General features: G+C 34.0%; 1 protein-coding gene across 2 annotated transcripts in view; it reads left to right on the top strand.

Moving 5' to 3' along the window:
- COPS2 (COP9 signalosome subunit 2) overlaps positions 1–21,713 on the top strand; it is a 28,453-nt gene extending 6,740 nt beyond the window's left edge. The window contains exons 2-13 of one of the 2 annotated variants that reach the window (XM_002825427.5): positions 3,840–3,953; positions 4,616–4,693; positions 9,313–9,438; positions 11,506–11,616; positions 11,737–11,814; positions 14,446–14,620; positions 14,852–15,030; positions 15,150–15,202; positions 18,131–18,228; positions 19,373–19,455; positions 20,299–20,357; positions 20,968–21,713. In XM_002825427.5, coding sequence (XP_002825473.1) covers positions 3,840–3,953; positions 4,616–4,693; positions 9,313–9,438; positions 11,506–11,616; positions 11,737–11,814; positions 14,446–14,620; positions 14,852–15,030; positions 15,150–15,202; positions 18,131–18,228; positions 19,373–19,455; positions 20,299–20,357; positions 20,968–21,112 — 1,299 coding nt within the window. In that variant the 3' untranslated portion in view covers positions 21,113–21,713. The remainder of the gene's footprint in view (positions 1–3,839; positions 3,954–4,615; positions 4,694–9,312; positions 9,439–11,505; positions 11,617–11,736; positions 11,815–14,445; positions 14,621–14,851; positions 15,031–15,149; positions 15,203–18,130; positions 18,229–19,372; positions 19,456–20,298; positions 20,358–20,967) is intronic. The other variant, XM_002825426.4, reaches the window with a different exon arrangement.
- Positions 21,714–22,903: the final 1,190 nt, after the last annotated feature.

Below are 22,903 nucleotides of genomic sequence, written 5' to 3'. Positions count from 1 at the left end.
TTACTAAGCCTTTGATAGTCATTATGGATAACTTTATTTTCCTTTATCTTGTGCCCATATGGGCACTTTTATTTTACATCCTTAACATTGTTTAACATCTTCTGTGTTTATTCCATCATTTATTGTGTCCCCTACCTTTTCTCCTTATTCTGCTTCTTGGGATCAGGCCTTCACAGCTCCTGGCCAGACTTTTAAGATTATCCAATGGGCTCCTCATTGCTACCAGAGTACTCTTCCAGAAACACAAATCTGACTATTTCCTTGTAAAATCCTTTAGAGGCTCTTTATTGGATCTAATCTCCTTGCAAGTCTTCTGTTGTCCTGTTCCTCTGTTTAATACCAGTTCATCTTTCATCAGCCCTTTACATAACATCCTGTGCTTCAGCCCAAACTTATTCATACTGTTTCAAGCTTCCTTGCATTTGCATGTTAATTGCTTTATTTCAGCTGCCCTTCCTCATTGCTGGCGATTCCTATTCATACTTTTATACCTGACTTGGGTATCTTTCCTTCCTCTAACTCAGAAGTAGTTGATTACTCCTTTTTGAAATGCCAGTGGACTTAGTATGCGTGTCTATTATTGCTTATATTATATTATATTATATTATATTACGGTTTTGTTTGCATATCTGTTCCTTAATAGACCATGAATACCTTGAGGGGAAGGGTTGTTAGTTTGGATTTGTGTGAGCAATAATTAATTGCTGGCATATATTAAAGATCATGATTTTTGAGTATAAATAGTAGAAGCACCTAAACAATAGAATTATTCTTCCAAAGACTTCAAAACATTAGTTTGAAAAATTATGCCTGTGTAATAACTGAAGAATAATTTGCAGTAGTGCACAGCTTGTGATAATTGATTCAGTGGGGTGCAAATGATGGGTTAGTGATGTCATGATGGCTGGTTCAAGCCTACGAACATGGCGTTGCAGATCATAACAAGGAACTGTCTATTTATAGTCAATCAGTAGAACATCAGTTCTGCCAATTCTCATGTATTTATATATTTTAGCAATAACATTTGTTTAAGAGTTGAATTGCAGTTATGCAAAAACATTATACATGTCATTTCTTAATCCGTATGATATGAAAAACCAAAAGAATGTAGTCACAAAATGTAGAGGGCTGAATCAAATCTTTTCTCAGTCATTGTGATTTTTTTTTTTTTTTTTTTTTTTTTTTTTTGGAGTTGTAACATCTGAAGTTTAGAAATCTCTATCTGAAATCTATCAGGTCCCAGAAGTTACAAGTAACTACTCTTATTATAAGTATTCCATGACTGAATGACAAGACACTGTGTGACATATGACAGGAAATGTCAAGGATCCTGTTTTTAACAATGTTATAATTGGTTCAGTAATTTCCAGATAATTGAAGTTAATCTCTTCCCTTTCTAAAATACTGTTTCTCATTTGCTAGGAAGCTCCAAAACACTAGTCCTACTGTTGTCATGTATACCTTTCAGCTTCTACTTTCCTCTTCTCAAAACCTGACCTAATTGTTTTTTCTAATTTGTTTTGAGCCAAGAAACCAAAAATAAATGGACTCTGAATTTTTACTTTGAGATCAATGTAAATCAGAAGTACTTTTCATTTTACTTCCAGGTTCAAGGCTGCATTCTGAAGGTTTGGGTTGCAAAAAAAAGTAATTTTCTGGTTCAGCGAGCTGTTCCTCTATCTTATTTAACAGTGTTAAGTGAAGTTTTTATTTTAGTTATTGTATGATAAATCATATATGGTAAATCTGTTTATATTTGTTCCAACTTAATAAGACAATTAGAAAAGAGCTGATTTCCAAAGGCATAGAGTAGGTTTTATAGCTGTGATTCTTTACTCCAAGTCTTCCCTAAAGAATACCCTTAGACTGAGATCTGAAATGATACGCAGTAGTTAACTAGTTGAAGAGAGGTAGAGGTAGAGGTGGAAAGATATAGAAATAGCACATAAAAGTGGAAGAATTTGGCACTTGTTGAGTTAAGGCCATTGAGTTAAGGCCAGGATGGCAAAGTGAATGAGGGAGAACTTGATAGGAGATAAGGTTGGACACAGGAGTCAAGTTTTGCTGATTTTGCTCTTGATTTTAAGAGGAATAGGAACCATTTTTGAGGAGAGGAATAATAAAATTTACGTTTTGTGAAAATTATTTCACCTGCTTAACCATGAGGATATTAGAACTTAAAAAAGGAGAATGAGAAGGCTGTTAAAGTTTGTGGAGAGATGAAAGTAGTTGGGTAGGGTAGGGTGATAGCAGGCAGGGGGTTTGGGAGTAGGTAGATTAGAGATTTATTTTGAAGGTAGAGTCAATAAGGATTTTTATGTTCCAGCAAATAGTTACCTTCCGTTGTTTATGCTGTTACTACGTGTACTATTCTGTTTACCCTCTCCTGTTTTGTCTAGCGGGCAAACTTCCGTTTATCTTTCAAAACCCAGATTTGAAGCCATCACTGTCACAGCGTCATTCTGTGTATGGTTGGCTTATTCATTCTTTACTAATTTCTCTCTTTTTAGCTTGATCAGTTTCTTTGTAGTCAAGCCTAGATTACAAGGGTTAAGAAGTAAATGAATAATTATGAAACTTATTTACCACCTAGTTTCATCTTGTCCTTAAAAGAAGTGTTCCAAGTGATTTTCATATGTTAAACATAATGGAATTCCAGGTCTTAAATCTGTAAGACTGACAGACTCAGGTCTTCACGCGAGGAAGGAATTATCCTCCAGAGGGCGCACATTACAAAGCCACTCTTGATTACTGAAAAAATTCATCTTGTGTTAATGTATTTTTGAGCTTTCGAGTAACTTATTATACACAGCATACCTTTCTTCACTCCTGTGCTTTTATGAGACTGTAACAGAATTTTTCATAAATATCTCATAAAGAAATTTGTTATCTGTATTTGGATTTAGAAATAACTATAAAACTATTCTTGTCCTTTTGTGTTTGTTTCCAGGTACTATTCTTAATTTGATATAAACTTGCCCTTTGTAATGACTTAAAGCTGAGAAGGAAATTATCTTATGACTCATAAGAAAATAATTTCCATTATACCAGTCCATGTGTATTTTGTAATCCTCATTATTAGATTGAATGTCCTGGAACTGTGTAACACTCTTGTTTATACTGCTCCACAAAATAGTTGTTTTATTCCAGTTTTCCCTTCTGCCTTGTTTTTTTCCACTAAGAATTGAACTCATGTAATGGAAAGTCTCATAAAATTATATAAATCCATTTTGTTTTATTTATTTTGATTTGTTATAAAGCTGATTAAGTTAACATTAGTATAAACAGCTGTTGTATAGTGCAAATAAGGCAAGTATTCTTATTAACATAATTATATTTAGTGCTAGATGACTTTGCCATGTGTAGATTACCATCCTAGCTAGTTTTAAACCATGTTACAATAATGAAATTTAGACTTGGGGAATAGAAAAATTAGATTACAGAACCAAAGATTAATAATTAGAACACATCTACATTAGGTTTCCCTCAGATTTCATGACTAACGAAAGCTTAACCACTACAGAATTGGGGTCATTAACCAATATTAGGTCTTTGCATTCTTCTTTTATGTTGATTCTATAGAAATTTTAGCTTTCATCTGAAAGAAAGAAATGATTATACTCTGCTATACACTTGATTTTGACTCCTCCCTCCTCCTCTCTTCAACCCCTGGTTTTATATAACAGTTGAATATCAGTGGCATTTTACGTATGTATTCAAGGTTGTTTTGTTTTGTAAAAATATGTGGTTTTTCTGTCCTAACAGCATTCACTTTTTACATTGCTATGTGTGGGTTTCTTTTTTTTTTTTCTTTTAATATTTCTTTCTTTCCAACACAGGAATACTCTGAAGATAGTAACTCCGAGCCAAATGTGGATTTGGAAAATCAGTACTATAATTCCAAAGCATTAAAAGAAGATGACCCAAAAGCCGCATTAAGCAGTTTCCAAAAGGTTTATATTCTTTTCCATTTGATTGTATGTGTTAATTTTTTTTAATGATATGCTAGAACAAATAAGTCCCAGGTGATTTTATCTCAGAAATGTGTTTTGAATATTTAATTATCCTATCAGTTAGCATTGGGCAGCACAAGCAAGTGTTTCAAAAGGGTTATCCAGTTGTTTTTTCCAATCAAGCTGTCTATGGAGCAGGGCCATTGTCCTGAAAAACTGGGATGGTTCTGGCAGAAGAACCACCAACATGATGGTCAGTAGGTATTATCACTGCAATCTTGTTTCTTTTAGGGGTAAATCACACAGTTGTGGTTTCATTATTATGAATAGCTTGATTTCTTGACTTACTGATACACTTACAGATTATTTTTACCATAGGTTGGTTATTCAGGGGAAAAAATATTTCAGAAACTGTATAATAATCAAGAAGTGGCTCTTAATTTTTCTGATGAAGGAACTTTAAGCTTGCTTATCCTTATGTAGGCATCTTACAACTTGTTTTTTTTTAAAGACTGAAAAATGACATTAAGAAATGGTGGTATCCTTGGGGAAATGTTTTTTATGCATATAGTGTAAAATTAATTCAATACTTACACATTGGACATCATTAGAAAATAATGTGTTAATATTAAGATAAACTAAAAATTTCTTCCTCTTTTTAGGTTTTGGAACTTGAAGGTGAAAAAGGAGAATGGGGATTTAAAGCACTGAAACAAATGATTAAGATTAACTTCAAGTTGGTAAGATTTGTTTTGAGGGGAATTAAGCTAATAAATTTTGTAGGTAAAAACCTCCTCACGACAAAGTACTATTATATCTACTTTTCTAAAGTACTTCTTTGGATGTGTTTTTATATTTAGTCTGCTTTGCAGTTGAGACTATAGTAATACTAAGTAAAAAAAAAGATTCTTCATAGGATACAGAAGTTTTCTATTTAAGAAAACTTATTCTTTTAGATGCATTTACAGTATTTGGCTTTTTTTTTTTTTTTTTTTTGTCCTGCTCTGTCACCCAGGCTGGAGTGCAGTGGTGCAATCTTGGTTCACTGCAACCTCTGCCTCCTGGGTTCAAGCGATTCTCCTGCCTCAGCCTCCTGAGTAGCTGGAACTACAGGCACGTGCCACCATGCCCGCTAAGTTTTTGTGTTTTTAGAAGAAACAGGCTTTCACCATGTTAGCCAGGATGGTCTCGATCTCTTGACCTCGTGGTCTGCCTGCCTCGGCCTCCCAAAGTGCTGGGATTACAGGCGTGAGCCACTGCGCCCAGCCAGGGCTGCATTATTAATAGACTGGCTTTTCCACAAAGGATTAGTGTTTACTTTGGAGTTTTAAAATTCTCCTGTTTATTATAAAGAGTTACTCTTCCATTGACTAGGGCCAAAATATTAGCATTATGCTTAACTCTTCTCATTGTCTGTTACCCCACAAATCCATTGGCAAATCCACATGGCTTTATATCCAGTATGACTGCGCTTACCATTTCTACCTCTGCTACTCTGGTCCAAGGCACCACGATTTCTTACCTGGATTATTGCGATAGCCTCTTCACTCGTCTCCTTACTTTCATCCTTACCCTGCTACAGTTCTCCACAGTAGCAGAGTGATCCTTTTAAAATGTAAGTCAGATTATGCCATTCTTTTGCTCCATATCTTCTAGTGGTCCCCATCTCCCTCAGTAAAATCCAAAATTCTTACCATGACCTACAAGTCCCTATGTAAGCTCATCCTTTGCTGCTGTTTTTATTTGCTCCATCACTGGCCTTCTTGCTGTTCCTCAAGTCATCCCAAGCACAGTCCTGTGTAAAGGCTTGCACCTGCTGTTTCCTCTGCCTCAGAAGCTCTTCTCTGATATAACCATATGGGTTTTTTCTTCATTTGATTCAGGTCTCTGCTCAATGGCACCACTTATCAGGATGGCCTTCCCATGACCACCTGATATAAAATAGCATTCTTCCCATCGTCACTTAAATTTCTTCTTTGCTCTTTTTCTTTGCATATGTCACCATGTGATCTATTATTTATTGCCCCTCTTCACACCACCCCTCCCCCCAAGTAAATTGTAAGCTCCATGAGAGCAGGACTTTGTTTTATTCGTTATTATAATCTTAGAACCTATAATGGTGGCTGTCATTTGGTTGGTGCTCAAATATTTTATTGAATGAACTCATAACTTATTCTAGAGAAACTGGAATTATGACATTATACTCAAAATGTCATTCCTCGGTTTCTTTAAACTGGTAAAGAATACAGGGTAGAAGTGGAGGGAAAAAGGATCAGGAGATGATAGGACTAGGTACAAACATGAATCTTAGATCACTAAAGGAGAAGAACTTTTGAGAGAAAGATAAAAGTTGAAGCTCAGATGAGCAGGGAGTGAAGCAGTTGGAAGGTTCAGGAACTATGGCAAATTGAAGAATAGCTGATATGTTACCACTTTCTTTTTCCCCTATTTTTGTTTTTCCCATATGATATGTTTCCTCCACCTCCCCATTAGCTTCTCTATCCCATCTAACTAGTACTTGTATCCAGGTTAACTTCTACTAATCTTGTACCTCTTCTTTTTGAGGTACTGTCATTCTGGTATTGTTTATCTCACCTTTAATAGGAGGGGCACTCCATAGCATCTCCTACAGAAGCTGTTGACAAAATGGTTTTGTTCATTTCTTCCCCAAAATATATCAGAACAATTCAAAACATGTTAAATGTTATTAAGTATATTGTATGTTGCACTTAAATCTAGTTAAAGAATGAAAATTATCTACATTATATATATTTACCCTTTCTACTCCTACTGCTCTGATACTCTCAAAACATTTCTATGTTGCCCAGAGCCCCGTGCTTTCTTTCCATTTTCTGTTTGCAAGAATATTAAACACAAACATTTACTGTATTCGGATTAGTAACTTAGAAGGCTGTGGAAGAAGCACCAAGTGTTTCAAGGGACAGAAATTTGTGATTAAACAATTATAGTGCCATTAGGAGCTGAATGTTTAACTTGTAGGTTCTGTGATTTGAGATAATACCAAGAGTCCCTATAGAAATCTGCTATTTTAACGTACTAGCAGTGGTTTCGAGTCCATTTGAACACTGTGCTACCCTTAAGACTTGGTTTTGCCATTTTACCTTGAGCAGAGTGGAAAGGAACGGAGAGGGTTTTTTGCATTTTATGTTATTTTGTCTACCTTGTCTACCTTTTGTTTGCTGTAGCAGCATCTGTGAATAAGGTATGGTTCACAAGAGTGATTTCAGCTTCTGTACCTGCCCCTCTCGTTTTCTGATTGGACTCAGAGTAGGACCTATGTTATGTGTAGTGATTTTAGATAGTAAAAAGGTGGAAGGGTTCACTATCAACTGCTCTGGGACCAATTTACCTACTCTTCCTTCAGTCTTTAATTAGAATGTAATTGTTTTTTAAATGAGCTATAAATTATTATAACATGAGATAAATTCAAAACTAACTTTTTTTTTTTCTTTTGAGATGAAGTCTTGCTCTGTTGCCCAGGCTGGAGTGCAGTGGCGCAGTCTTGGTTCACTGCATCACTGCAACCTCTGCCTCCCGGGCTCAAGCTATCCTCCTGCCTCAGCCTCCAAGTAGGTGGGACTACAGGCACATGTCACCACACCTGACTAATTTTTGTGTTTTTTGTAAAGACGGGGTTTCACCATGTTGCTCAGGCTGGTCTCAAACTCCTGGACTTAAGCAATGCTCCTGGCCTCTCAAAGGTCTGGGATTACAGGAGCAAGCCACCAAGCCCAGCCAAAAACTGTAACTTTTTGCAAAACTCCTATTTCAGTGCCAAGATACAGCTTCAAAGTTAGGATAGTCGTATTTCTCTGATTTCCCTTTTGCTGCAAGATATGTACTGTAATGTGGATTTAGCAGCTCATTGACAGGATGTTACCTATCATTTACCCCCACATGAAACTTGGAAACAGAAGTGTTTTTTTAATATATATATATATATATATATATATATATTTTTTTTTTTTTTTTCCCATAGTTCTATCCTTTTTTTTTTGTCCCATCCACCTCTGCAGTTTTCTTTATTGTAATTCAATTCTTGGTTAGAAGGTTTCAGGGATTGTTCTCAAGTTTTCTTGTTCTTCGTGCTGTGCCTCAGGGCAGAATGTATTGTCATAAGCAAGATAATTACAGCATTATTAGTTTATTCCTCACCCTAATAAATACATATGTTCAATTAGTCAAGGAAAGAAGCATTTGTATCTACCAATGCTTCATGTCTTTGATAAAAAAAAAAAAAAGAAAATAGAACTCAGTAAAAAGAGAGGTTAACAGCAATTGCAGATTATGAGGATTGTGGATGCAGGTTATAAGGTTAGACTCATAAATTGACTTACAGGATATACTTAGGAATGGTAAACCTCTCCCAGAATAAGTCTCAGTACTCCTTTATTTTTTAGACCTTTCCTGTTTCCTGGAACAACCTCAATAGTACAAATACAAGGAATAACAACATTAACTATATCTACTATTGAGTAGAACCTTAGATGGGGGGTCTTTTCTTGACTTGAAACGAGTATTGAGGCTTGAAAAAATTGTTTAATTTCACATTTTATATATAACCAGCCAGTTGTAGGGAGAAAAGAAACAGGTAACTCTTATTGCAGAGCTTCCTGAGGAAGGGATAAAATTACAGGGGAGAATATAGCTAATATCCTGCATAGCAGGTACCCAAGGCATTTGAAAGCTTGGATTTTGGCCGAGTGCAGTGGCTCACACCTGTAATTCCAGCGCTTTGGGAGGCCAAGGCGGGCAGATCACCTGAGATCGGGAGTTTAAGACCAGCCTGACCAACATGGAGAAACCCTGACCCTACTAAAAAAAAAAAAAAATACAAAATTAGCCGGGTGTGGTGGCACATGCCTGTAATCCCAGCTACTTGGGAGGCTGAGGCAGGAGAATCGCTTGAACCTGGGAGGCGGAGGTTACGGTGAGCCGAGATCGCGCCATGCACTCCAGCCTGGGCAACAAGAGCGAAACTCTGTCTCAAAAAAAAGAAAAAACTTGGATTTTATTTGTATGTTTTGGCTTATGAATATTTTAGTAGGTTTTATGATTTAAATATGTTGTGCAATGACAATTTCTGAAATTTGGAAAATTTAGCAGTTGTACTTGTTTCATAAGCTAACTTTATACATTTGGTTTGAGTAATCTAGTCATTTCAAATTTAAGATAATTATAATGTTCCTGTCATACATAGTTCCTCTTTTACAAAACTATATTAGGAACTATATGAACTACATTTCATTATGTAGTAGTGTATTCTATAACCTTAATCATGTGTACATATTTTAGTACCTAAATTTGCATCTGATAATTCATTTTTCTTTTCTCACAGACAAACTTTCCAGAAATGATGAATAGATATAAACAGCTATTGACCTATATTCGGAGTGCAGTCACAAGAAATTATTCTGAAAAATCCATTAATTCTATTCTTGATTATATCTCTACTTCTAAACAGGTTAGACTCAATTTTCCCCTCTTGGGACGATCAATGTGTTTATTATTTATAGTAAGGGCTTTGTTCTTTATAGATGGAAAGGCCTAGAGCTTCTATTTAAGTAGTTAACGCTAGTTATTAGTATGCTTTAAAAATGATAAGTACTATTTTCCTGGTTATATTACTGATCATATAATATTAAAAGGTAATAACTCCAGCTTGATCTCTTTAAATAATACCTTCAGATACTAAAATCTGTAAACAACTTTTCAGGCTTATGTTAGACTCCTATACAGTTGCTACCACAGGTCCCTCTAATAAACTCCATTAGCACTTTAGCTAGCCATTCTGAGGTGTTAAATACACAGAATCACAGGTTATTTGTGTGGATTTGGTTATATTAAAATCTTTGAGAAGTGCCTGTGCTCTTATCAGTTAGTGTTTGGCATTACTCAACAGGTGCTCAGTAAATGCTTCTGCAAAGGATGGGTGGATAATGAAAGAAGAGCTACTGATGAAAGAAACTAAAGAAGGTATTGGGAGTGATAGTGCTTTCATTATGAGTCTAGATTTTGGTTGTTAAGAAAACCAATGATTATTTTATATATTTTTTTGCTAAGATAATTTTTAATTGGATCATTTGTCCTTATCCGTGTAAGCAGTATAGTCCTCAGTTTTAGTTTTTCGTCCTCTTACTCTGTGATATTTGAGTACAAGATATAGTCTCTATATCATTTAGTATTTCTTAGAATATTTGATACTTTTTGTACTCATAATCAAAGAATGTTCACATCAGAATCAGCCTCATTTAATGTCTTTTCTACTAGATGTCATTTTTTTCAGGCAGTTTGTACTCTTTACATTTAAATTTTATGTAATGCCAATAGAGGAAGGTAAACTTACATGTTTTGTTAGAATATTAACACTTAACGACACTAATTCTAGAGTTAAGCTATATATCATGGAGCTTTCCTAAAGTGGGAAAATGTTTTCCAACTCTTAAAAACGAGTGTCATCAAAACATATTTTGTATGCTGTTTGTAAATATTATGCCAGTAATTGGAGCAGGGAGAGGGAATCGAGTGATTTTGAAACTTCAGGACTGCATGCTCTGTGTGTGGTTATATGTAAGGTTTTTGTCTTTTGAAAGTAACAACAGATATTGGGTGGGTGGTACTCTGTTCTATTCAATATGCCATCAGCAGTCATGCATAAATAGTGTTTTCTGAAAATGTGAAATTTTCCTGCGCTTACAGTCCTCTTCTTGATCCTGTTAAGCAGAGAATTAGATATTCAAACAAAGGCAAAGCCAGAAGCAGGGGGAAGAGGGTGGGCAGGGGAACTTAACAAGATGTAAAACAAATAATGATTTCCATGAAAAAATGCCACACAGATTGGTGATTTGGTGGTGATTAGACATAGCTAAAATTATACTAGACTTTTCTCTCCACCCACCTCCATGGTTTACCAGTGACTTAAAAGCTATGCAGTTGAGTTACTTAGTCACATTTATAGAAGAATTTTGAGGGAAGGAGCTTATTCTTTGTTTCTTCACCAGCATGCTTAGTGTTTGCCACATTGTAGGCTCCAAATAAGAGTTGAGTGAATAAGATATACACTGTTAGTAATAATACAACTAGTTCTATGTACATTTCATTTACTGCTGTTAATACAAAATGAGTGGCTGATCTGAGTGGAGTGGTATTTACAGCTAATTGAGCACAACTAGTTACAGATTACTGTGTTCCTTCTCCACTCCCACTGCTTTACTTGACTAGCTTTTTAAAAAGTAAAATACAGAATGAATTATTAGATTGGGCAGGCCAAACGTTTTTACTATTACAGCATGAAAACTTACAGCACTATGTTTATATGGGGAAATATTTTCTGGGTTCTATAAAACAACAGATCATGGCACTTATAAATTTGGTCTGTATTTTGCTTCAGTTTGTTAATTTTTTGGACTGTAGAAGACATTCAGTAAGATACAGATAGTGTATCTTATGTGTATTAAAGTTCAAAGATGCACTTTTAGTTTGTTCAAATTAACTTTATTAACAGGTACAAATTTGCTGTTTACAATTATAGAATTCTGATTTTTTATGTCAGATGGATTTACTGCAGGAATTCTATGAAACAACACTGGAAGCTTTGAAAGATGCTAAGAATGATAGACTGTGGTTTAAGACAAACACAAAGGTAACAATTATAATACTTACACTTTTCTTTTGAAAAGTGGGTGGGTGTTTTTAATAAAGTCTCCTAAAGATACACATCTTCTGTTGAAATCTTGATTTTAATAAGTTTGCTTTCTTGCAGCTTGGAAAATTATATTTAGAACGAGAGGAATATGGAAAGCTTCAAAAAATTTTACGCCAGTTACATCAGTCGTGCCAGGTAGCTTTCCCTTATTTTTTTCTGAATATTTCTTCATAATAAAAAAAGTATAAGCAATAATTATATTCAAAATATTGTTTAGGGATGTTTAAGCATTATCCAAAAAATAAAATTTAGAAAATAAGTTATAAAATTACCTTTTTTTTGAGAGAGAGGGTATGGCTCTGTCACCTGGGTTGGAGAGTGCAGTGGTGCGATCTTGGCTCACTGCAACCTCTGCCTCCTGGGCTGAAGCAGTCTTCCCACCTCAGCCTCCTAAGTAGCTGGAACTACAAGTGCACACCACCGTGCCCAGCTAATTTTTTGTATTTTTTTGTAGAGGTGGGGTTTTGCCATCTTGCCCAGCCTAGTCTTGAACTCCTGAGCTCAAGCGATCACCCGCCTCAGCCACCCAAAGTGCTGGGATTACAGGTGTGGGCCACCATGCCTGGCCCCTCAATCTTTATTCTTTGTCTAATGAGGTACCAGTATCAATAAACAAACAGGTCTATTGTAATACTTACCATTATATTGATATTTAGTTATATACCCTATGAAAACAGAGCCAGGATATTATAAACGTGTAATAAAGATATTTTTATATTCCAATTTATATGAATCCTAGCAGCATTGTCCAACAGAACTTTAAGTGATACTGGGAATGTTCTATATCTGTTATCAAATATGGTAGCACCAGCTATGTGTAGCTATCAAGCATTTGAAGTATGGCTATTGTGACAGAGGTACTGAGTTCTTTATTTTCTGTAATTAATTACTTTAAATTTGAAAAGCCATGTGGTCAGGACAGAATGGCTCTATAACTTTTTAACCAGGCTTTCATTTTATATTCCCTTTTTTGTCTTAACCAAATGCATCACTTAATACTAGTTTAAATTGAATGTGGAAATACTGCTTTAAATATTTTTAAACTCTTCCAATGCCACGTACTATTTTTTTTCAACCCCTCCCCACGCTTGCCACCATGTAGTATTGTTTTAATGATATATGTGTCATTTCTGTGAATGGGAGAAACGATCAAGAAACTGTTCTAAATGAATCACCTGCAGATATTCAATAGTTTTGTTTTGTAGAGCGGATTAGTCACTTAGGAATTATTTCTTATCTACACATTGTTAGGATGCTTTAGTCTGATGCATTATCAACTGGAGGTTCAGTTCCCTATGAAATGGAAATGCTGGAGCAGCCATCTCTGAATGGTGGAGGGTCTTTTAGTATGTATATAAGGAATTTGAGAAAACCCTTTGAAGAAGTTTTGCTATAAGAACATAAAAATGCTATCAGGATGGTAAATGCTATCAGCATTATATTACTTAGTACTTTGATGGAAGTATGTTCAGGGAAAGATGCAGGATACTCTAGATGTATAAATTGTTTTGTATATTGTATGTTTTACTCTGGTTATGATTGATTAGTGAATAATTAAACAGAATTTTAAGTTTGAAGACCCAATAAATTTTGGCTTAGTGTATGTCAGTGTGAGATATTTATGAATATCTTCCTGTTGATCATATTGCTATTTTTCATGGCCCACATTTCGTGGGCTGTTGGTCAACTTTAAAGTCATGCTCAAATGTCAGCACGTTTTTGTGATTCCTGTGACGTCCTCTAGGAAAGTTAGTCCCTATTTCATTCTCCTAGGCACTTGATTTATGCTTCACCTAGTCATTGTCACTTATATTGTAATTTATCTACTGACAGATTAATCTTCTACTAGAGTGTGAACTTTTTGAGACCAAGAACCTTGGCTTTTTTAACTTTGTATTTCCCCATGATAGACCCAGTGCCTGGCATGTGGAAGGGACTTAGGAAGGGCTTTTTAATTGAATAAGTGGTTCTAAAGCAGTTGTGAACATTTGGGGAAGACAATAATAGATCTCTTAGATAAAAACATAAACATTAAAACATTTCATACGTACAGCAGTCCTCCCAACCCTTATGCACAGATTGCTTTCTTCAATTTCAGTTTCCTGTGGTCAGCTTATTTCCTGTGGTCTGAAAATAAGATATTTTGAGAGAGAGAGATCACATTCACATAACTTTTATTATAGTATATTGTTATGTGTTCTATTTTATGATCAGTTATTGTTAATGTCTCACTGTACCTGATTTATAAATTAAACTTAATCATAGGTATGTATGTACAGTAAGTTTTCATTTAACATTGTTAATAGGTTCTTAGAAACTGTGATTTAATGTTGTTTTGTTCAACACCACATTGATGAGGGGAAAAAATGATTTCATTGTACATTGTTTTGCTTAAGGTCATGGTTTCCAAGAACCTATCGACAATGTTAAATGAGGACTTACTATATAGGAAAAAACATACTACTATACATAGTTTCAGGCATCCACTGGAGGTCTTGGAATATATTCCCTGTGGATAAGGAAGGACTACTATACAAAAAACCTTTGGCTACTTTTTCCTTATCTCATAACTAAAAAGTAGAAAGGATGTATTAGTTTCTTTTTGGCCATTACAAGTGGTATTCTTAGTACTGTAGCTCCCAGTTAAAATTTGTATTGTGTTGTCACATGGAAATAGTATTATAAATGTAAGATTTCCAGGCTAATGCAAATAAGAATTACTGTCTGAATTCTATCTTGTCTAAAGTTAAATATTTGCTTTCCTAGACTGATGATGGAGAAGATGATCTGAAAAAAGGTACACAGTTATTAGAAATATATGCTTTGGAAATTCAAATGTACACAGCACAGAAAAATAACAAAAAACTTAAAGCACTCTATGAACAGTCACTTCACATCAAGTCTGCCATCCCTCATCCACTGATTATGGGAGTTATCAGAGGCAAGTTTGGTTTGGAGAGGGTGGGTAGTGGCATGGGGAGATATCAAAGTTTTTAATTAAACTTTTGCTTTTTAGAACTTCAGTGTATACCTTGAGGCCAGTACTATTCAAGTTATAGAATTTAAAAACTGAAAGGCACTAAAATAGTTTTCATTTGGCATTTATGAGGTGGTCAGTTTTGTTATTACAGAACTGAAAATGTCCTACTTTCTCATGTCTTATTCTTCACAGAATGTGGTGGTAAAATGCACTTGAGGGAAGGTGAATTTGAAAAGGCACACACTGACTTTTTTGAAGCCTTCAAGAATTATGATGAATCTGGAAGTCCAAGACGAACCACTTGCTTAAAATATTTGGTCTTAGCAAATATGCTTATGAAATCGGGAATAAATCCATTTGACTCACAGGAAGTACGTGTGTTTTAATTGTTAATTTCTCTTATCAGCTATCTGGAAATAAATGTTATTTCTTTTTTTAAAATGTTTCTTTGTACATATACTTAGTTAATTTTTTTCTTTACCGGATTTAGGCCAAGCCGTACAAAAATGATCCAGAAATTTTAGCAATGACGAATTTAGTAAGGTAAGATTTTGTATTTCAGTTAAGGTAAATTTCCTGAAAGCAGTTCATAAAGGAGAGAGAGATAAAACTTTTCAGAACTCAGTTAATATTCAACATTTGCCCTTTTGTATTTTCTTAGAAAAGTTTGTAGAATTTTTATCTTCTGAAGTTATTTATTACACTGTTTTCAGTAGCCACAAGATTTTATAAAGTATCTACTACTTAGTTTTCCTATTATCCGTGTGTGTGTCTGTCTGTCTGTGCACGCACGCACACTCCTGTGTCTTTCAGTGGAAAACTGATTGTGGATGTCTTAAAACATTATTTCACAATGATACTGCCTATACCTCTCTTAATCCAGAATGAAATTACGAACTAGTCCAAGATGAGTCAAGAATTTTCAGTAAGACAAGACGGCATAAGCATATTTTTTTACTCATATATTTTCTCAGTGACAAGATGAAAATATTTTTAAAAATGTTTACAATGGATAGGCTGGGCGTGGTGGCTCACGCCTGTAATCCCAGCACTTTGGGAGGCCGAGGCAGGTGGATCACGAGATCAGGAGATCGAGACCATCCTGGCTAACACGGTGAAACCCCGTCTCTACTAAAAATACAAAAAATTAGCCGGGCGTGGTGGCGAGCACCTGTAGTCCCAGCTACTCGGGAGGCTGAGGCAGGAGAATGGCGTGAACCCGGGAGGCAGAGCTTGCAGTGAGCCGAGATTGCGCCACTGAACTCCAGCCTAGGTGATAGAGCAAGACTCCGTCTCAAAAAAAAAAAAAAGTTTACAATGGATAATTTTCTGAGGTGGAGTGTAGGGTGACAGAAGGGTCGTACTGGTAAGAAACCCAAGATTTATTGAATGATTCTGTGGAGAAAGATGTGATGATGGTTAACCACTGAAGAACCTACCATAGTCCATTAATATTTGACAAAATTATGGAAGATAAGACCAAACAAAAAACCTAGAAGAAAAGGCCCATTTTTGCAAAAGGAATTAGTGAGTAAGAGAAACTTTCCTCCAGGCATAGAATAAATGGAACCCAGGGTTTTTATGGATTTTATTCATTAAAAAAGTATAAGAAATTTACTAAGTTTCTTCAAGTCTTTTATTTTAAGTTGTACAGCTAAGTTTTACCACAGCTGGAAAAATGTAGTTAGGGACATGAAGCAGGACTTTTTTTTTTTTTTTTTGCAGATATATGTAAATAGGTGACCAGAAGTTCTATTTATAGTACTTTTTCATTTAACAGAAAATACTATTAGACTGCACACTATGGGTCACCTACATATAAATTGTATATACTTGGAGAAGATAGCTTATTTTGTGATACTAAAGTTCCTGTGTAAAATGTCCTCATTTAACTTTTTTTAAAGAAACCTTAACCTTAATTTTGGCTATAAAAATAATAAAAACTTTTTTTTTTTAGGGGGACTAAGAACAGTTTGGAATTAAAAACCTTAAGTTACCACATTAAATCAGTTTCTTTATTGTTTACTTCTTTATTTTGTTTTTTGAATTAGGTTGCTTTTCATTATTAAAGGAAATGTCATCTTTATTTCAGATAGTTTATTTCATTCACATTTGGTCACATTAACTAAGAACCAAAGTTGTTTATAATGTTAAATTGCTAAGCAGCAGTTTACACTTTTAAAACTCTAAGAAATATTGAGGAAAAGCTTTACCCTAGACATTGATATTTTATATAAATTAAATTGGCCAAGTACATTAAAATTGGTTAAAGGACTGATTTGTCAGACCTTTATCTGACCTATATCAGAATATATAATGATATTTATAAATTTATTGTATCCAACTACTCCAGCGAAGCCACTGTATTAGAACTCAAAACTTATTTTAATGGTAAATTTTGACCCATATGATGTGAGGCATGGTGTCCCACAATTTTGTATAAGTTGTTTTTTTTGAAACCCCACTTAAGAAATAGAAGAATGTCTTACAATTAAAATATGTATGTATACAAATATAAAACAAATGTTTGTGCAAGTGTTTTCAATGCTTGAATATGTCCTCCTATAGTATATTACAGCAATGTATTTGGGGTAGGTAAGAAAGTAATGCTTCCTAATTTTATCTTCCTAGTCAGTTGCCAGGAGACTAGAGGAAAATAATTCCTGTTGAAGCACTTGAATCACATGCCCCTAACATGAAGTTACACTGGGACCCAACAGATGGAAGCACTAGCAGAGGGCGTGCAGTATAGCTGATGATAATGTCTTATATATAAAGCAGACAGTGGTGCCATATCCAGAAGGTTGGATTCTTCCTTTTCAGCACCTTTGGCAATTCCCATAGAGCTTTACAGAATTATTTCAAGAGGAGATACTAGATACCTCAGAGAATTATGAATATAAATCAGTCTTTGGCCTTCGGCAACAGGGGATTGAGAAATGTTCCTTCTGAAAATTTTGACAGTTGCTGGTAGCTTTCTAGAAGATAAAAATTAGGAAGCTGCATTTTCTGAATAACCTACACAGAGGATATACTTTCTTATTTGAAGGACAAGGCTACACTTCTTCATGTAGTGTACATGAAACCTGGTTCCTTTCATTATGAACAATTAGGAGTTAAATGCACAATTTCATATGAAAACATCAAACATTAAATAGTTGTTAAATGTTTTATTGCCAACTTTTAACAGAAGATATTGAGGTGATTTTAATTAACTATGTATAAATATATAACCCCAAAAGAAGATTTATTTAATCTTTCTTTTAAAAAACCAAAAGCATGAAAAGGAAATTTATATTTTTTTGGCAGAAGGTTATGTGTGCTTGTTTAACTGTGATTTCCATGACAGAAAGTATAATATTATTTAGATTTTTGCATATGAAAATTGAGAAACAGGATCTTTGGATTATGTGATTTAATACATAACTTCTTCATGTTTGACATAATTTACACTTTTAATTTTTCTATTAGTGCCTATCAGAATAATGACATCACTGAATTTGAAAAGATTCTAAAAACAAATCACAGCAACATCATGGATGATCCTTTCATAAGAGAACACATTGAAGGTATGTTCTTTCTGCCAACTGGATTCTATTACTTTCTTTGCCACTGTCAAACAAATGCTTCTTAATGAAGCTGCATGGCATTAAGCTGTTTTCTTTCTGTCTGTTGCAAAGTTTAGATATGTTTCTAAATGCTCTCATTGGATGGGATATTCCTTAAAATTATGAAGCTCTTTTAAAGAAATTGGCCAATTTCATATTAATATAGTCAAGTTTATATATAATGTCCATTTTAAGGTAACTGTCCCTTTTTTAAAAAATCTAATATAGATGCTGTTGCATGTTTATTATTGATGCTTAATTTTAATTTTTAGGGTTTATTTTTGACAAATAACAAAAGCTATGAAAATATCCTGCTATAGATAATGCTAAGATGTATGTACTATGAAAGATAAGGTAACATTGTGAAGGTTTCATACCAGTAAGTGAATGAGGTTTTTAGCAAGTTATATTGAATTACCAAAGACTACAATCATCTCTTTGTTCTTGGACATCTTTTATAGCTCCGATTTTCCCACCTATTATGGAGCTATTTGAAGGTTTTTAAATGACCATTTGGAACTAAATTTCAGGTGCATCAGAAGTAATGTTCTGTTCCCCATCTTCCTTTCTCTTTTAATCAACAGACATTTTAAAAGTTCGTACATGAACCTGGAATGATACTGCAGTTTATAGATATAGAAAAATGTAGAATCTTTGTACATGAATTTCAACCTGGTTTTAAAAAATTTTAAGAACTATTGTACAGACAAAACTGGAGGAAGTTGTAAAAGCATTATATAAAATATAGTACTCTAGGTTTTGAGAGAGTCTAAAACAAGGAACTTGGCTGGCAGGTATAAATCAGAGCTTCTTTAAAGATATTAACTGTTGAGGAAATGATAAGTAGTGTAATATTGAGAAGGCAAAATAATATTTTAGTAGAGTCTCAACATCAACAAAATCAAGTAGGTGGGAACAAGAGATTATGGGATAGGCAGCAACTGATCATACTGTACATCCATTGACCCAGGTATTTTAAAATCTAAACACTTTATATCCTTGCCAAGCAGGAAGATATATTTTGAAAAGATAATTAGGAGTACATAATGATCCATAAAGATATCATACAAACTGTTAAATGTTATTTTAATTTTTTGTCTTTCAGAGCTTTTGCGAAACATCAGAACACAAGTGCTTATAAAATTAATTAAGCCTTACACAAGAATACATATTCCTTTTATTTCTAAGGTACTTATATCTGTTTCTTTCTGCCAACTGGATTCTATTACTTTCTTTGCCACTGTCAAACAAATGCTTCTTATATTACAAAAAAATTCTTACATTCTTATATTACAAACAAATGCTTCTTATAAAGATTAAAATCATAGATTTTAATGATGTTTATAATTTATAGTTATAAATGCAGTATACCAGTCTTCCATTTAAGAGTCACTCTAACTTGGTAACATTTTATTATAATAATATATTTTTTAAATTAAACATAACTTAAGGGCTTTACTTTTAATTTTTTATTTATGTTTTTAAGAGACAGGGTCTTGCTGTATAGCCCAGACTGGAGTACAGTGGCTATTCACAGGCACAGTGTGGCACACTGTAGTCTTGAACTACTGACCTCAGGCAGTCCTCCTACCTCAGCCTCCTGAGTAGCTGGGACTGGGCTTTACTTTTAATGTGAATTTTTCTGTTTTCTTGGCATAAATTGAGTTAACAGAAAAGAACCTTAACATTGTAACAAAGAAATTAGGAATCACTATATTTGTTTTTAAAGATTCTTTCAGCCTCAGAGAAAATTGTAGGGGAGAGTAGTGGCCAAAATATGTAATTGATGAAGGGTTAACTTCAACCACAATAAAATTGTAGGAATGTGCTTCAGAAGTTAAAAATTTAAGTCTTTATCACACCTGTGTTCTCGGATATATTTTGAAGTGATAATGAAATATGTTTAAAAATCTTATTTTCTCTTCACTAATTTTCCTTTAAGTGATAGAAATGAATTAAAATTAGAATGATCATGTAAAATTATGAAGTCTTTAAAATGTTAATTAGTATATAACAAGTCTTTTGTCTTAGGAGTTAAACATAGATGTAGCTGATGTGGAGAGCTTGCTGGTGCAGTGCATATTGGATAAGTAAGTACTTTACTATTTTTTATCACAAAATATTTGGTACCATAAGTTTTGAATAATAGTGACAAAGGTAACCATTGGATTCTTGATTATTCATAAAAAGCACCCTCGGGTATGGTTTTCTATTAGAAGAGATATATATGTATGTGTGATGGTTTTTGATGAATGAGCATATTGAACACATCTCAGAAAAAGTTCTAAATGATTTTTCAGAAGGATTTCTTATTATATACAGCCAAAGAATTATTTAATGAATAGTATTTATGTATGTTTTTAAGTATAGGGTATGTGGTACATAACATTTTTGAAATTATATCTTACTTAAAAACAGTACATTGTTTAAAGCTTCACAGGTGATATTTGCCTTTGATTAATCGGATAAATCTTTGCCTTATGGTTCTTTCAGTGAAACTGATGAAAAGTATCTGAAATCTGGTTTCTATCTAGAGTTTGAATAACACAGTGAAGTTAAAACTAACACTGAACTCATTTAATGTAGGCAGCTGCTTTTTTTTTTTTGGCATTTGTTGATACTGTATTTTATGAAACATTAGTCCAGAAACTGTGCTTGATGAAAGTCTTTTGTAGACACATCTTATTTATTTATTTCTAGCACTATTCATGGCCGAATTGATCAAGTCAACCAACTCCTTGAACTGGATCATCAGAAGAGGGGTGGTGCACGATATACTGCACTAGATAAATGGACCAACCAACTAAATTCTCTCAACCAGGCCGTAGTCAGTAAACTGGCTTAACAGAGAACAAGCTTTTACAGACGTCCTTAAGGCAACAGTGCAGAGATGTAATCCTTAAAAGAACTGGGAATGGCAAAACTACTGTCGGTTGATGTGTCCTGAAAATTATTGGAGTTATGGCAGAAGTGCTTTTTTGATCAACTGGTTTGTGTTTTGCTGCTGCATTTATCCCAAGAAAAACAGCTTTAATCTCCAGAAGAAAACCAAAATACCATGGGATTTATGCTGTATTGACATCTTGCCCTATACATACAACATCATAGTAATTTGTCATGGGCAACATGACCAGAGAGAAGATTTTTGTCATGATTTTAAATACACTGACACGCTACTGTTGGTTAAATTTAAACATGTTTTACCTGCAGAAATTCACAAATAACCTGCAATAACTTGAAATGCATACCCTTTTGAACACTTCCTTTTCTCATGTATAAATTAAAATGTTTGCTGCATTTTGCAAAATGTCAATTCTCTAAAAATGTGTCCGTATATTTCTGTACCTGCAGTGTAGTAAAGGTTTAGACGAAACCCCATAATTATAGTGGCATACTGTCACTTAGGTTTCAAGCAGCAAAATAAACAGTGCAGCTCAGAAATTGTAGTTTGGTTCTTGATGTGTTTTTATTACATTTGGAGTTGTTTTGTTTTTTAGTACCTTTGAAATTTCAAATTATTTTATCTTCAGTTAATGATTTTAAAAAGCCTGGGGGCAAATAAGTTGGTTATTTGCTTTCAAGTTTTTAAAAGTAGTCTTTATTGATAGAGTAAGGAGAACTACTTTCTAACAAAACACGTGCATAGTTATGACAGTGATGTTTTAAAGGAATAACATTCTTTTTTTTTAAAGAGTGATATTCCTTTTCAAAAGAATACTAACTCTCAGAATGTTCACTTTAAACGAATATGCCAGAACATAGACAGCTAAATGAATGTTACTCTGCATAGTGATCATGCTGGAAGGTTATTTCCTAATGCCAGCAATCTACCATTGCCCAAAACCTGCTGAGTTTACTCTTTTAGAATTGCATTCAAAGTTAATTTGTCACACACACTAAATTTTATGATTATACATTGTTTTAAAAAATATAGTATTAGGAAGCTTGATTATTTTTAGTTACCATTATTTGGCACCAAATGAAAGTTTCCAAAACTTCCACCTAACTTTGAGGTAATGCAGAAAGTGTATAACTGGCTTTGAAAGCAATCCCAAAAGAGTTTTAAAGGTTTTTTGAGCAGTGGCAGTATACTTAGGAGAATGAACTGTGGCCTTCCAAGGTAACTACCTTAAAGGAACTCAGCTCATTTGAATGTATTGAGTTTTGGATGTATTTGTTTCATTTTTTAAAAAGTTCGCATTATTTTATAGTGTCGAAAGGAAGAACTAAGATTAACATAATTTCTTTGGTTTTTCTATTGCTTGTTATTATTATGTAAAAACTGGGTGGCAGTTCAGAAGGAAGATTGTGGTTACAGAAGAGTGACAACCAAGAATTTTTTGATCATTAAATCAGATTTTATAAACAGTGGAAGGAGCATGGACTTAAAACAAGGCATGCTTATTCGGTTTTGTCAAAATTTTACGAAAATATGTGATATATATTTATACTAAAAATATATAATCCTTAGATTTAGAAAAGCAATCAGTTAATGTCTTTAGCAGACTAAAGCAGTATTAAACACAGGTACAAGTTGGAAATTGTAGAAAATGGAAAGAAAACAAAAGACAAAATGTCTATGGTAGGGAATAAAAGAGTTTAAGATATTATAAAATTATGTGTATTTTCTTCTCTT

This window comes from Pongo abelii, chromosome 16 (genome assembly GCF_028885655.2).
Source record: "Pongo abelii isolate AG06213 chromosome 16, NHGRI_mPonAbe1-v2.0_pri, whole genome shotgun sequence".
Classification (NCBI taxonomy): Eukaryota; Metazoa; Chordata; class Mammalia; order Primates; family Hominidae; genus Pongo; species Pongo abelii.
The sequence above is the reverse complement of the archived record's forward strand: the minus strand, read 5'-3'. Positions and strand labels throughout refer to the sequence as shown.